The sequence below is a fragment of the Phaethon lepturus genome, unplaced genomic scaffold (assembly GCF_000687285.1).
Source record: "Phaethon lepturus isolate BGI_N335 unplaced genomic scaffold, ASM68728v1 scaffold32980, whole genome shotgun sequence".
NCBI lineage: Eukaryota > Metazoa > Chordata > Aves > Phaethontiformes > Phaethontidae > Phaethon > Phaethon lepturus.
Genome location: NW_010514593.1, coordinates 9,584 through 23,146, shown reverse-complemented (window position 1 = coordinate 23,146; position 13,563 = coordinate 9,584). Strand labels below are relative to the sequence as shown.

The following is a 13,563-nucleotide window of genomic DNA, read 5'->3' as shown; positions in this document are numbered from 1 at the left end:
GCGTTTCCCGGTGCCGTTTGCTGCCTCCCTCCCCGCTGCCCCGCCTGCGTGCTGCGCTGCGTTCTCTCGCGTGCCTGTGCGCCCAGCCCGCGGGGATGGCGAGCGCAAGCCGCGAGGAGACACCACCGCGTCTAAAAAGCCAGTGTTTCCCTCTCCCAGCTGCAACTGGGCCGCCTCCGACTACAATCGGTCTAACCAGTACTACAACAACCCCAACTACCACCACCACCGACACAACCACCACCACAAACTACCACCACCACCGACACAACTACCACCACAACTACCACCACCACCGACACAACTACAACTACCACCACCGACACAACTACCACCACAACTACCACCACCACCGACACAACTACCACCACCACAGCCGCTACCACCGTCGCAAGCACTACAACAGCTACAGAGAGGGCTCCGGCAGCCACCACAAAGCAGGAGTTGGGTACTGCGCTTTCCTTTTCCTCTAACCCCTCTAACCCTACTGGGACCTTCCCCGCATCTTGCTCAGAGCAAGGATTAATAACGGGCACAGGCAAAATTTAAGATATCCCGTGCTCTGGGATATCTTATCCTCCTTCGCGAGGAGCCGGAGGTGACACAGGCTCCGGAATCGAGGTGCACAAGTGGCTCCCGGCAATTTGGGGGTCTCCGTGCCACCCTCCGGATCTCAGTCTCTAGGGATAACCCAGCCCTCCTCGGGGTGCCGCGATGCTGAATTAGCTTCGGTGGTTGGGAAGGAGGTGGAAGATACAAAAGCCCTCAAAAGTATTATCTCGTATCGTATTGCCATTAAAAAGGGGTTCTGTTAGTGTAATAGAAGACGTCACTTCAAATTTAGCACATCAGCTGTTAGCTAAGAGAAATGTCATCATTTATACGAGTCTTTTGGTTCATGCTACTGCTCTTTGCGATGTAACCTAGCCACAGCCCACAGGAAAGCTGGGGAAGTGTTTAAGTTCAAACACACAGGTGCGCGCCAGGTATTTATCAGGTCAAGATAAACTAGAATGGGATGATCAAACTCTGTTTTGGTGAGGCGTATTCTCTTCAATATGTGTTTTACTGATACAGAGAGATATATCTTGCTGAGCCTTGTTTTTAAAACACTGCTATAATGGTATCTACAATTAATAAATAATTGTGGATAGTTACATTCAGGTTATTCAAAAATACATCAAGCTAGTAGCAAAAGGGGACGCAATCAAAAGATTTCAGTTGCGTAGCTGGATAGGATACGCTCAAAAATGCAAGTGCAGAAGCTGCAGAAATCTTTGTTAACTCTTCATAAAGAGAGAAAGGAGACAGTAATAATGAATATCAAAGTTGACACCCACTTAACTCAAGGGATTTGACTGAAGCAGATCAGACCCCTTTCTTTACATTCTTGCATAAGATTAGTTCGTGATATTTAAAAAAAAAACCCACCAATAACATATGCTGGGAGGACCTGCCTCCACCCGATACTCCGCAGTGAGATAGGTTTGTGAATCAGCAGCACGTTTCCCGCTCTGCACTAATTTGCTCATTAAAGACGCAGACCCAAACTAAGTGGTGTGACTTTGTGTTCCAGCTTGTGGCCCCACGCACCTCCCCAGCCAGAGAAGCCTTGACGCTGTGCAAAGCTGCCAACTGCAAGTCAAGGCAAAGCATGCAGAGAGCTGCGCTGCCAAAACAAAATCAGCTTAAAAACCGGTGCAAGAAATACAGACGCAGTTCATCGCTATATAGGAGGTCTTAGCAACGAAGCAAGATTGCTACCGCAGTCGCTGTTAAGTGACTACGTGGGAAAACGTTGCTAATTGAAAATAGGCAATTAAGCGGCGAGGCACACACTGCCACAGAGCAGGGAGAGGAGACAGGAGGCAAAGAGGAGCTGCGAGAGGAACCGCATGCGTCCCGAACCACCCCGGGGACGCGAGGGACGAGGCTGAGCCGTAATGCGGGCAGACAGGGCGGCTGTGCGGCAGCACAGGTTGTATTTTAAGAAGGATTCTAGGTCACGTCCTCGACCCCACAGGGTCAGGCCCTCGCAATTTCCTAGAAGTTGCATAGCTGGCCTCGTCCCAAGGACTGCAGTTACTAATCTGTATTTTGTCAACCAAAACCTGAGCTACACCCTGAAGTTAATAATAATAGTAATAAAACCAAGGTGTAACCTATCTGATGCCACTTAAACACATAGGAAACTAGTGGATTAGCTCTACTTCACTAGAAAAGAAGTTCATCCGCTCTCCAAAGCAACGTCGACAACCCTTAACTTCAAAATCAGAAACGAGTGACTTCATTGCCCCACTGGCTGTCTCTAGACCCAGTAACACGACAATATTCTCTCCCAGTCTTTACTTCTCGGTTGTGGCAGTGAGTCCGTGTGCACTCATGCACGTCTCCCGCGTGCGTTTGGGCACGAGTTCAGTCAGGAGATTTCCCTGCTGACAGAAATCTTCAGGGATGTGCCACAGAAGTCTCCAGACTCTAAAGATAAGCTGAGTGCAGGTGGACTTAAACACCAAAACGCAATGAGCTTCTGCTACCAAACTTCCCCCAAAAGTGTAAAGTTAAGGATCTCGAAAGGAACAAATACGCCCTTAGGCACGCTTGTACGTTAAGATAAAGCATTAACTTCAGGAATGATTTTGTAAGGTTTCACCAACGCCAGATACTAGGTGAGGTCTCATTCGTGTACAATCCAAAATACTAACTCCTGTTCTAACCTGTCCACCAGCCACCAATGGATCGTCCATATGGGACATAAGAGCTATGGCTAATAGTAACTGGGCAAACATCACCTGGAGCCACAATTACTCTGCAGGAACTGACTTTGTGGTTAAGTATATCACCAGTAAGCATCAGATCGCGTGGGGACTCTACAGGGTGGTGATGACATTAGAGATCCTGCCAGCTCCCATGGTTGCAAACCTCTTACTCAAGTCTTAATTACTGTGTGTGGAATGATGCTCTACGGCCACGTGGAGGATGGGAGAGGAAAAGGCAGGTCATGATCACGGCTTTTAGGGCGATTCCCCCTCCTGGCAGTGGCTGTCATCAGATGTTTATGAAACATAGATGAGCAAGGCTGTTCATCTGCAAACTGCTCATTGAGCTGGGCTGTATGTGGTCACAACACTAAGAGCCTTAAATATATACATACGTATATGTGTGTGTGTATATATATATGAAAGGGGTCATAACTTTAAGGGAAAACAAATGAAATGAAACCTACATAATTTGGAGAGCAGTTTTCAATGCCTTTGAAGGTGGGCTTCTTGAACCTGGAGTTGGCAGAATCATCTATGAACCCAAACCTCCTGTCGTATCGGATAGCGTTGTCTCTTAAAATCGTAAGGCTGTGCACTTAGTCTGGAAGCTCAAAGCCAGTATCTCTGGCTTTAGTACTTGTTTAGAAAAGCTGTTTACATGTGTCGGTTGTTTGTTTTTTTATAGATAGGCAGTAATGACTACTGCTTATCTCTGACTTTATTTCCCAGCCGTTTCAGCCCTCACAACATCTGGTATGCTGGTCTTGTATCAGCATTTAAACCAACTAGGCTTAATCATTAACAGCAAACCTTTTTTGGTCATTTACAACATCGTTTAAGAGATGACCTTGCTTTCTCCTTGAAACAATTTCTAATGTGCAGCCAGTGCCTGGTCTCGCTCCGCAGCCTTGCAGGGCTTCGTTAGGCAGCGCAGGCTGGGCTGCGCTCAGCCTTCCCCCTTCTGAGCTGGTTTCCATATTTCAGGATACACGTCAGCTTTCCAAACCCTAAATGCCAAGTACCGCAGCTTCCAAACCACCAGCCGCCAGCCCTGGGTTCTCCCCATCAGCGGGAAGCACAAAGCGCGGGCGATGCCCTTCCAGAGCCCACGCGCCGAGTCTGCTCGGACGGGCTGCGGCAGCAGCGATGCTTGGGGATGCCCTTATCGGCATCCGGCCGAGAGGGAAGAGATCTTGGAGATGTCAGCCCTTCCCAACAGCCACGGCTCCCCTGACTTTCTGGCAGTGTTTGAAACAAGCAGCACGCTTTTGTCCTCAAAGCCACATTCCTCCTTCCCCGCAGCACTGCTGGACTAGGAGGTGCACACCCTCCCGAGCCAGGAGGCAAAGCCCCAGTACAAGCGTTCTCAGAATTCAACGGTTTAATGCTCAGCATTAAGCTCATCGGCAATCGATTCCCGGCGCAGCGCAAAGAACGGGTCATCCTTGGATAGAGCCTGCGAGCAATCGGCCCACGAGCAGCCCTCCTTGAGCTGAAGGGCTAGAGCCCTCTCGCCCCAACAGCAGCGGTCTGCCAGCTGGGGCGAGCAGTCTCGCAGCATGCTTAATGCAACATCCAGCTCATTCAAAGCCCCCTTAACCCACCAGCAAAGCTGGTGCAGACGTCCCACTCCCAAAAGCGCAAGAATTGGCTCCTTTACCAAGTCCTGTAGCACCTTCACCCAGCTGAGCGGGACCAGGCAAATCCCAGATCTTTTGCGGTAAATACCCAGATATCCAGACCTGAGGCTGGGCAGATAAAGCACCTATCGGGTCTTAAAAGTAGGGAGAGATCTGAATAGTTACCAGTATTTTTCCAGTACGGCAAGCGGGGATGCAGCAAAACCCACACCATATCCCTGCATCACCGATTTTCTCCTATTCCCAGTGAGTAATAATCACGAAGCCGTTAATAGCTCCTTGACCATCAAGCTGTATTATTTCTGCTCAGCAGCCAGGGATAGCATAATGCATTGCCTGCAGTGTCAACACGGTAATCTCGCCGAGCCTCCTGCGGCTGGGTTTGATGTGCGGTTTCTGTTTCTCAGGTAACAAGACAGAGAAATCTATCCCTGTTAAAGCTCAGACCCCTTCCTCTGTGCAGCTGGCGAATCTGACGCCGGGAATGATGTACAAGCTGTGGGTGTTCCCCATATGGTCTAGCCCCAGCGAACACTCGTACATAACCTTTACCACCAGCTCAGGTGAGACGGGCTTCAGCCCCGCCGTGGGGCGCGTTTCCGAGGCATGTCGCATCCATCACCGCCGACGTCATTCGCCCGGTGGCGGGAGGTGGTTCGACCATGACTGCATGGATCAACCCTCATCCACGCCCCAGCAGCACCCCCATCTCTGCCCTTATTAAAGAGCCCCCCCAGCATCGCCGGGAGGTCGCTCCCCTTTGCACGGAGACACGGAGCCCCAGGAGGGGAGGGGACCCCGTTGGAGGAAAGGGTCTTTAAGGAGGGTAGAGAACACGCTCATGACGTCGCGCGGCTCCGTCTGCAGCCCTGCCACCGCGTGCTTGCTCTCCCACATGCGCGTTGCTACTCGCGGCGGTTGCGTTGGTCCCGGAGAGGGTGCACGTGTCTGGCTCCGGGTTGTGGCGCAGTGACGGGAGCAGAGGGGCAGGCGGAGAGATACCGGTGATGGGATGCAGGTGAGGGGCAGGACTGGGAGGAGGGGGAACCTGGTGGTTGCAGAAGACCTCAGTCAGTCACGTGTGGCACGCTCGTAGGGCTTTTCATCCTCCAGGTATGTTTCCTCTAGCCACTTCGCATTTAACTGCACAAGCAATTTTCCAGGTCTAGTACCCGAGTGATTTTTACAGCTTTCTAATTATGGGCTTCCTACACTGGCCACCGAATGCCAGAGAAATACCCTTACTGACTTCCACAGGCATTGAATCGGGCTTTATGCATTTATAAAACCTCACCGTGCACACTCGACGAGTTTCAGTAAATCAAAACAGCCGTAACTTCCTTTGTATTCACCCGGGGGTTTTGCTGTAGGCATCTGTGCACAACGCCTGTCAAAGCACGGGTCTAAACACTTCACTGAAAAACCAAGGAGCAAACAACACCGGAGCAGCCCGCACTGACAGATGTAGTAGGTAGAGGCTGTGATTTTCAAAGAACTAAAATTATTTTGCTCAGATCCAGCCATGTAATGGGAAGCTCAAGCACTTACCAGTCTCTTTGCCGCGAAGCGCAAGAGGAGAATCTCGCTCACAGCCAGGGAGTGCTGCATGGGGAGGTGGGGAGCAGCAGCTCTCCCCACATCTCACTTGGCGGCCAAATACCTGGCGAGCCCTCACGTCACTAATTCTCCGACGTGCTAAGATGACACGGGGCAGATGGCAATTACTGGTATTTTTGCATGTCTAATGCTACCCAACACTAGCGAGCGCTGACCTTGGCTCTGTCCTGCCCCGCGCTGAGGGCTGACGTGCCTCCTCGAGCTGCTCCACCACCCCGCGACGTGGTCGAATCCACAGTTGGTGTAAAACCCACAGCCCCCCAGCCACTGGAACACACTCGGCTTTGCAGAGAGCCACGTTTTCAAAAAGGTTTTCTTTTCGCCAGGGTTTTTCCCTGCCGCTTCGCTGCTGCACGTGTCACGCGCCGCGGCTGCCTTGCCCCGGGAGTTTTCACAGCTTCGCTTTGGCAAGACTCGGCTCGCAGACACGCGAACTGCCTGCAGGTTTCAGGTCCCTGGGCTCCCAGCCTGCTCCTACTTGCAGAGGCCGATTCTGGCCCCAGACGCTAAAAGAGCCGATTTTTCAACTCGGACTCTTTCCAGAGCAGCTCCAGTTGCAACGCTGCGTCCCCAGTTTTGTTTCTGCTTCTGGACCCTCCCCTGACTCAGAAATCACCACCAGCTCCACAGCCGCCACCCCTACCACACCACGTGCCTTTCTTTTGGGGAAATAACTATTTCCCAACCCGGACCCGTCTCTTTTCTTTTCTCACCTGCTTTTCACCCACTTCGGGATCCGGGGGGAGAGGGGGCAGCCCCCTGCACAATGGACACCGAAGGCCAGGGAATCATTAGAAGGGGGGGGGGAAGGTGCAATACCCTTGGCTGACCGGTGACCTGAGCCCTGTCACTGCGGGATGCACAGAGCTATCGCTGTCCCTGCATGCATGAACGCTGCAGATCCATTTCTTCGCTGGCTGGATACTACTGACATGAGCGTTCGGCCCCTGCTGATAAGTATATGCCATCAGGAATGCTTTTGACAAAAAAGTATGGTTCGAGTTTGTTCTTTTTTTTGGGTGGGTTTTGGTTTTTTTAATGTTTTGCAAATAGCTATTTTAAAAGTTTCTTCAGTCTGAGTGTAGACAAATAAGACGCAGCCCACCTGCACTGCGGGTGCAGGACACTGCCCTCCAACTTTGTTTCTGATTAACTGACAGCTCAATAACCCGACAAAGTTCCTTCCAGTAGTATAGGGCACTTTGAAACTAAACATAGCTTAATATAAAGAGGTCCTCTAAATTAAAAAAAAAACCCAAATAACAAGAAATTCCCCAGCCTGTACAAACACTGGGGAGAGGATCATGCAAGGCTGGAGCCAGAGACACTTTACATACCCAGTTGTCTGCTTTACAAAGACCGACAAAAATTTTTCTGATCTTCTGTCGATGGAACACAGTCAGCTTTGCTATTGCCATATACACTATGACTGTTAGGTAACATGTTTTCTATCACAAAATTATAATTAATTAAAAGAAGCCACTGCAGTTACATTTCAAATCAATACCTGCTTGATTACACAGCTCCTTTCCACCACTTCCCCTTGACATTGGCCTTACGTTAAAGCAAATCAAAACATCTTCTCTGACAGCCACGTACTTAATCTTCTTTTCCTGAACGCTGCAATGACAGTCACTCGTTTACGCTGAATACGAGATTGCTGTGACTATAATTTTGTCGTCATGTGTTGCTTTTTTGGGAAGGATGGCAATTATACCTCTACCTCGGTGACAGGCAGTGCCACAATCCTACTGCAAGATCCCCTGGCGACTTGGTACTCAAAATCCTCCCTCCCTGTAAATCTCAGCCCAAATCTGTGCGGTGGCACAAAACCCACCTCTTGGGCTAGCTTTGGCATTTTGTACTTTGAAGACCCCCTTATTTGTCTTTTCGCGGCGGTTTCGGTACAAATCCCATCCCATCAGGACTGCTAATACAATCTTTTTCCATTTCTACACTCTCCAGTAAAGCTTTCTTCCCTAAGCACTCAACCAATTGAATCCAGTTCTCCACTCTGTTACAATCTCGTTCTCTCCATTATAAAAAGTGCATCTTTGAGGACTATGTAGCTCAGGTTGTACTAAAGGTAAATATTAAACGTGGCAGCGTTAGAGGGGAAAGCAGCAAAAGGGAGCCAGAGCACCATTAGGCTTCCCCAGGAGCTCGGTGCCGCTCCCAAACACAGAGCGTTCACGGTCCGACATCATTTCTTTAGCAAGTGGTATTCTTTCTTGTCGTTCTCTTTTATCTGAATTTCTTTGTCCAGTTTGGCTGCAGTTACCTACTGACAACATGGCTCAGCTTTTATCCTAAGGAAAGCACCTCTTCTCTTGGGTTCAATTTTAGGCAGTTTGCACTTACAGTCCTAGAATGGTGTGGGTTAGGAAAGTTTGCCAGTTCAACCCATTTTTAAAGTTGTTGTCTCTTTTACGAGAGCCTTTCATCCAGAATACATGAACAGAGGGCTATTTTTTATACTTTCTTTGCACGCCCCGTCTTGCGCTCTGTCACACGGGCACCAAAAAGGATGCTCGCTGCACTGTCCTGCCCATTTCAGGCAAACCCCCGCTAAATCCCAACTCAATCCCATCCAGCTCCGATCTCCTGCGTTCCTGCCAGGACTCTGTTTGCACTGCAGTCTGGTTAAATTTAGCCCCTCTCCTGCGCTGAAGGTTATTTTCTCCTCTGCTCTGTCTTGCTGAATACGAAGTGCATGTCAATGAGAGCCAGAAAATGGCAGCTTGTTGCTATTTATAGGACACAGATTTGTCTGTCTGACCGTGTATGGGAGCTGCAAACAAGAAGTCAGAGTACGTGAGGGAGGACACGGCAGTTAGGAGCCGGCGTGTTGTTTGGGGAACAAGACATCTCCTTTCTTGGTATTAATGATATTAATATTCAATAGCCTTGTGAGGGTGCTGGCAAGAGTGGTATAAAATAGTTTGCCCCAGGAGAAAAGACTCTCCAGTGCCATCAGAGCACCTCTCAACTACCTGGGACCCAGCTGTCATTCCTCAAAGAGCTCTTCCCACCACTGTCCCCCCTCTCGTGCGTTGGCCAAGTCTTGGTGGGCTTCCACAAGTCCCCTCTCAGCCCTGCAGACCCCCGTGGCCACCCAAAGGCAGCAGGACCTTGGTGGTGGTGGCAGAGCCACTGTCCATCGCCTCTGCAGCTTGGGCAGGGCTGCCCGGGGGGATTCAGCTTTCTCCCAGCTCGAGGCTGCTAATGAGCCCTTCAGGGCTCAGCAACCCTCCGGATCCAGTACTGCGGCTCAGCCGCACTGGACACCAGGGGCTGGATCCGCTTGGGCACGATTCTTTCAGACCTTCTCGCTTCCAGAGCGGTTTTCAGACACAGTAAATGAAAGATCAAATCTGCTACCCAGCTCCTTTTGCCATTATTTGCAACGCACCTTTTTCACTGGTCTGTGCTAAGTTTTACTTTATGTTGTGACCCTTCGCTGTTTGTAGCTCCTGCTAAAGCGTTGAGTTGACCTGCCACCACAGAACAACAAAAAAAAAAAGCCACCGATCCCTGTGCGACAGTCTCGGACACCCTGGTCGATACACACACAGACACACCAATGCAGCGCTAAAGATAATTTCTACACCGTTGGACTGTGTCTTACTATTCATCTATTTCCCTCTGTGGTTCTGGTCTGTCCCTTACAGCTTTTTTTTCCCCTTTCAATTTTCCTCCCAGCTTACACCAAGAATCACGTGGACATCGCAACGCAGGGCTGGTTCATCGGGCTGATGTGTGCCATAGCTCTCCTGGTCCTTATTTTGTTGATCGTCTGCTTCATTAAGAGGAGCAGAGGCGGGAAATATCCAGGTAAGAGCCTTGCATGGCAATCATTTGTGCTCATGGTTTAAACATCTCCAGGCTTCTGGGGGCTAATCAAATTGTATTGCTCTCAGATAGATGCTTGTGATTACAAGGGCTTTTCTTTCTCTGTAGTGGGAACACTATTATTAGTGGGAAGCATTTCAGTTAATTAAAGGTTGGGCGAGGGCTCTGTGCCGTGCAGGCTTTACGCTGCAGAGCTGGACGCTCCCGCTATGCATGACCCAACCTCTACTCTGCAAATTTGCTTGTCCTCATCTAGAAAAAGATCTTTTCAGGCAAAAAATCTCATTAAATTTTTGCAAAGCAAAGTTAAGGCTCAAGAAAATTCACCAATTAATATATCCTGTCTCACTATCTGGAGCGCCTGGGCCCTGGTGCCACCACAGCAGCACCCTTTGCAAGCCCGCCGAGGTGCGGGTTTTTTTTACAGTCAATGAAAAGCTGCACTTCACCCCGCAGGGACTTCAAAATGACAGCCTCAACGCCAGCTGCTGTTACCGTCTCGTACAGCTTTTATCTTCCTTACTGCTTTTTAACGTGAATGTTGGGGATATGCTTGTTTACAGTACGAGACAATAAAGATGAGCATCTAAATCCCGAAGACAAGAACGTAGAAGATGGGTCGTTCGACTACAGGTATGCTTCCATTGGCATGCGTACCCACGCGACCACGTCTCCCCATCAGCCCCACTCCCAGCCATCACAGACCTCACCGCGCTACCCCTCCACATAACCGCAGCACTGCGGTGCCACACGGCCTCTTAAATTATTTCTCCCACCTTCCTCCTCCTGCCTCCTCCCCTCTCTAAGTCCTCTACCAAAGGAAACATTTCCTGCCTAAAACCCTGGAAGAGTAACCAGGCTGCAAGGATGCTGCTAGCGTCTCCTCTTTTCCCTGTCGCAGCCTGGGAGGATCCGTCCAGGCAGAGAGCTGGAGCTCTGGCATCAGTTACCCGGGACACAGCTCTCACCAGGTGCAGATCAACCTTAGCGACACTCCTAACACATCTCCCCAAAAAAATTAAAAAAAAAAATAAATATTAAACTCTGAAGCAGCCCGAGAATATTTCAGGAATATCACCCTGTAGCTCAGCCCCAGTCCTACCCATAAGAGAGTATCCAGGGAGAAATGCCCAGTTATGTTTGGACCAGCCCTGAAAGCAGGCAAGAGTCCTGCTCTGGGGGTCTGCCTGCCTTCCAGTCAAGGCTCTTCTGGAAGGTCCCCAGGCAAACCCTGCAGAAACACCCTCCGAGGGCTGCGGCACAGCATAGCGGCGGTCCAGGTAACACCGCTCCGATCTCCCCCCACCTCTGCTCAGCTGCTTCCACACAAAACAGCATCCTTTGAAGAGTGGCAGCGCCCATTTTCACCCCAGGAAAACTCCCAGGATAGCTCAGAAAGGGGCAGGCGCTCTCCCACGCCTGCTCCCGCGCGATGCGGCACTCGCAGCCCTGCTGCTGCTAACGGTTGCCCCCAAGGAGCAGGAGCAGGTAACGATGCCGGGTCTTGTTGGGTTGCCCGCACTCGACAGACAACGGGCTGTGTTACAGCACGCCCCGCTTGCCCTTTGAGCGCCTGCAGCGGCCTTTACTTCGCTTTTAAAGAACTAAAATGCACTTTTCCATCTGAGCTGGATCCAAAGCCCAATTAAGCTAGCAGGAATTTTTCTCCCCACTTCAAAATGGGGGTTAATTAAACCCCATGTCGTTACAGATACCTAGCACTACAAGTTGAGGTAGCAAAGATAGGAAGAATTTATTTACAATTCAGTAAGGGATGTAACGAGACACACGTGTTCCACCAAAGGCTTTAGAGGAAGCAAAATGAATATACCTGCCTGCACACGATACATAAATGGAAGTAGAACAACTGCAGCCCTCAGTACGCTCACATTTATATTGTTAGTAGCACGGTAACTCTATTTCAGTAGCAACTCCTTTTCTCCAAAGGACGTCAGAAGCCCAAAGCTCCCCCGCCTTCTGATAGCACAATACAGGATACAAATACGCCCCAGCAGGAACCAGAATAAGCGGCACGTTGTAGGAAAAGGTTGCCATTCTTTACGGCCCTAAACACCACGCAAGGGCAACGCCTTCCTCGCCTCCCTGCGAGATCTGGTTATCACTTCTAGCGGTGGCGAGCCACACCGGGGCCATTACGTTAAGTCCAGGTACAAAGCGCAGCCTGGGGACGTTCCCTTCAGATCCCTGGCTGGGACACAGGGAACAGCTCAGCCTGGTCCTGTTGCAGGCTTTGCCCCAGGTCGAACGCATCTCTTCCCAGGCGTGGTTTTACAAGCGCAGGCAGCGCTCCTTCTACAGATACGAGCCATAACCATAACTGCATACCACACAGCTAGTGTCCAGACTTTGACCAAAACAAGTCCCCTTAATGCTCTGAGTCACAAGAGGGATCCTCCTGGTTCCCAAATTCGCAGGATTGTGTAAAGACCATATAGCAAGACTGAAACATCCCATCACCCAGGAGCTACCCACACACAACCCTGCAGGCTCAGCTCCATCACCCGGACCTGAGAAAAGGTCTCCACAGCCGAGCTTCTGGCAGTACGCACTGATTTCAGAGATCTGCTTCTCAAGAGTCCGTTGAGGTGGCTGCAGTCAAGACCTCCTCACCCCCATTGCATCTAAGGCAACTGCATTGCCAGGGACCATGTGCCTTGCGTAGAAGGAAAACCAAGCTCTTGGCATGGCTGGCGGCATTGCGACATTCAGCAATGCTGCATTTACTGCTCAAGCACCATCCAACGGGCACTGCCTTCCAGGCAATGGGAAGGAATGGGGTCAACCCTTCATCCTACTACATGGCAGCTTCTGCTTAGCTGAAGCTCAAACTTTTATTGAGAGCCCCATTCCCAAAAGTTTGCAAGCTAAAGAAGTAGTCAGTAGAAGGGCAACAACCAAGCTCCAAGATGCTCCTGCATTTTCAATCACACTGTCCCAGGGACTAGACGGGGAAAAAAACCCCAATCAAACAAGAACAACAACAAAAAATGCCCAACGACCTGTAAGCTTTGCCCCCTCCTTCTCAGGAACAACAAATTTCCTGGGAAAAGTAATAGGAGGCTCCCCTCAAGGAGGCAGAAAGGAAGGTGAACCTGAAGGACTGATATGAAATGCTGTTGGCTGATTAAGATTCAAAATGATTGTGATGTTAGGCTCAAGGAGGGTAGCAATTAGTATTTCAAGCAAGGACAGGAATTGAGCTGACATGAGTTCTTCATTGGTTTCCCTCCCCACCTCCACATAGCATGTCTGATATGCTCTCATCATATCTCACGTCCTTAATGCCCTGTGCATGCAACTTTCAAATCTCTGCAGCCTATAATTAAGAGATACTGCCACATCTTTCTGTTCCACTAACAGAATAATGGTTTTCCTGAGCAGAGGCTAAGCTGAGAAGCTTATTTTCAAAGCAGGAGACCATTATCCTTGGACTATGTTCTGTGCCAGTGACTGTGCCTCATTATACCAAATGTTTAAGCTGCACGTGGGGGAGTTGGCTGCAAACCCCAGCCCCAGGAAAGTTGAGTGGTTTTAGCTTCTGGGCTCCAGTTCATACTCAGGATAGTGTCCTGTGGCACAGGTTACACACTGCAGGCAGTACCAGCTTGCCCCAAACGCACCACCTCAGCAGATATCAACAGAGGAGGACACGGAGCCATCTTCTGAGCCTA

At 50.1% G+C, this 13,563-nt stretch overlaps 1 protein-coding gene across 1 annotated transcript in view; it reads left to right on the top strand.

Moving 5' to 3' along the window:
* The first annotated feature begins 409 nt into the window (after positions 1 to 409).
* LOC104625722 (neurofascin-like) overlaps positions 410 to 13,563 on the top strand; it is a 16,302-nt gene continuing 3,148 nt past the window's right edge. The window contains exons 1-5 of the mRNA XM_010293428.1: positions 410 to 448; positions 2,729 to 2,845; positions 4,810 to 4,965; positions 9,722 to 9,853; positions 10,435 to 10,504. Coding sequence (XP_010291730.1) covers positions 2,764 to 2,845; positions 4,810 to 4,965; positions 9,722 to 9,853; positions 10,435 to 10,504 — 440 coding nt within the window. The 5' untranslated portion in view covers positions 410 to 448; positions 2,729 to 2,763. The remainder of the gene's footprint in view (positions 449 to 2,728; positions 2,846 to 4,809; positions 4,966 to 9,721; positions 9,854 to 10,434; positions 10,505 to 13,563) is intronic.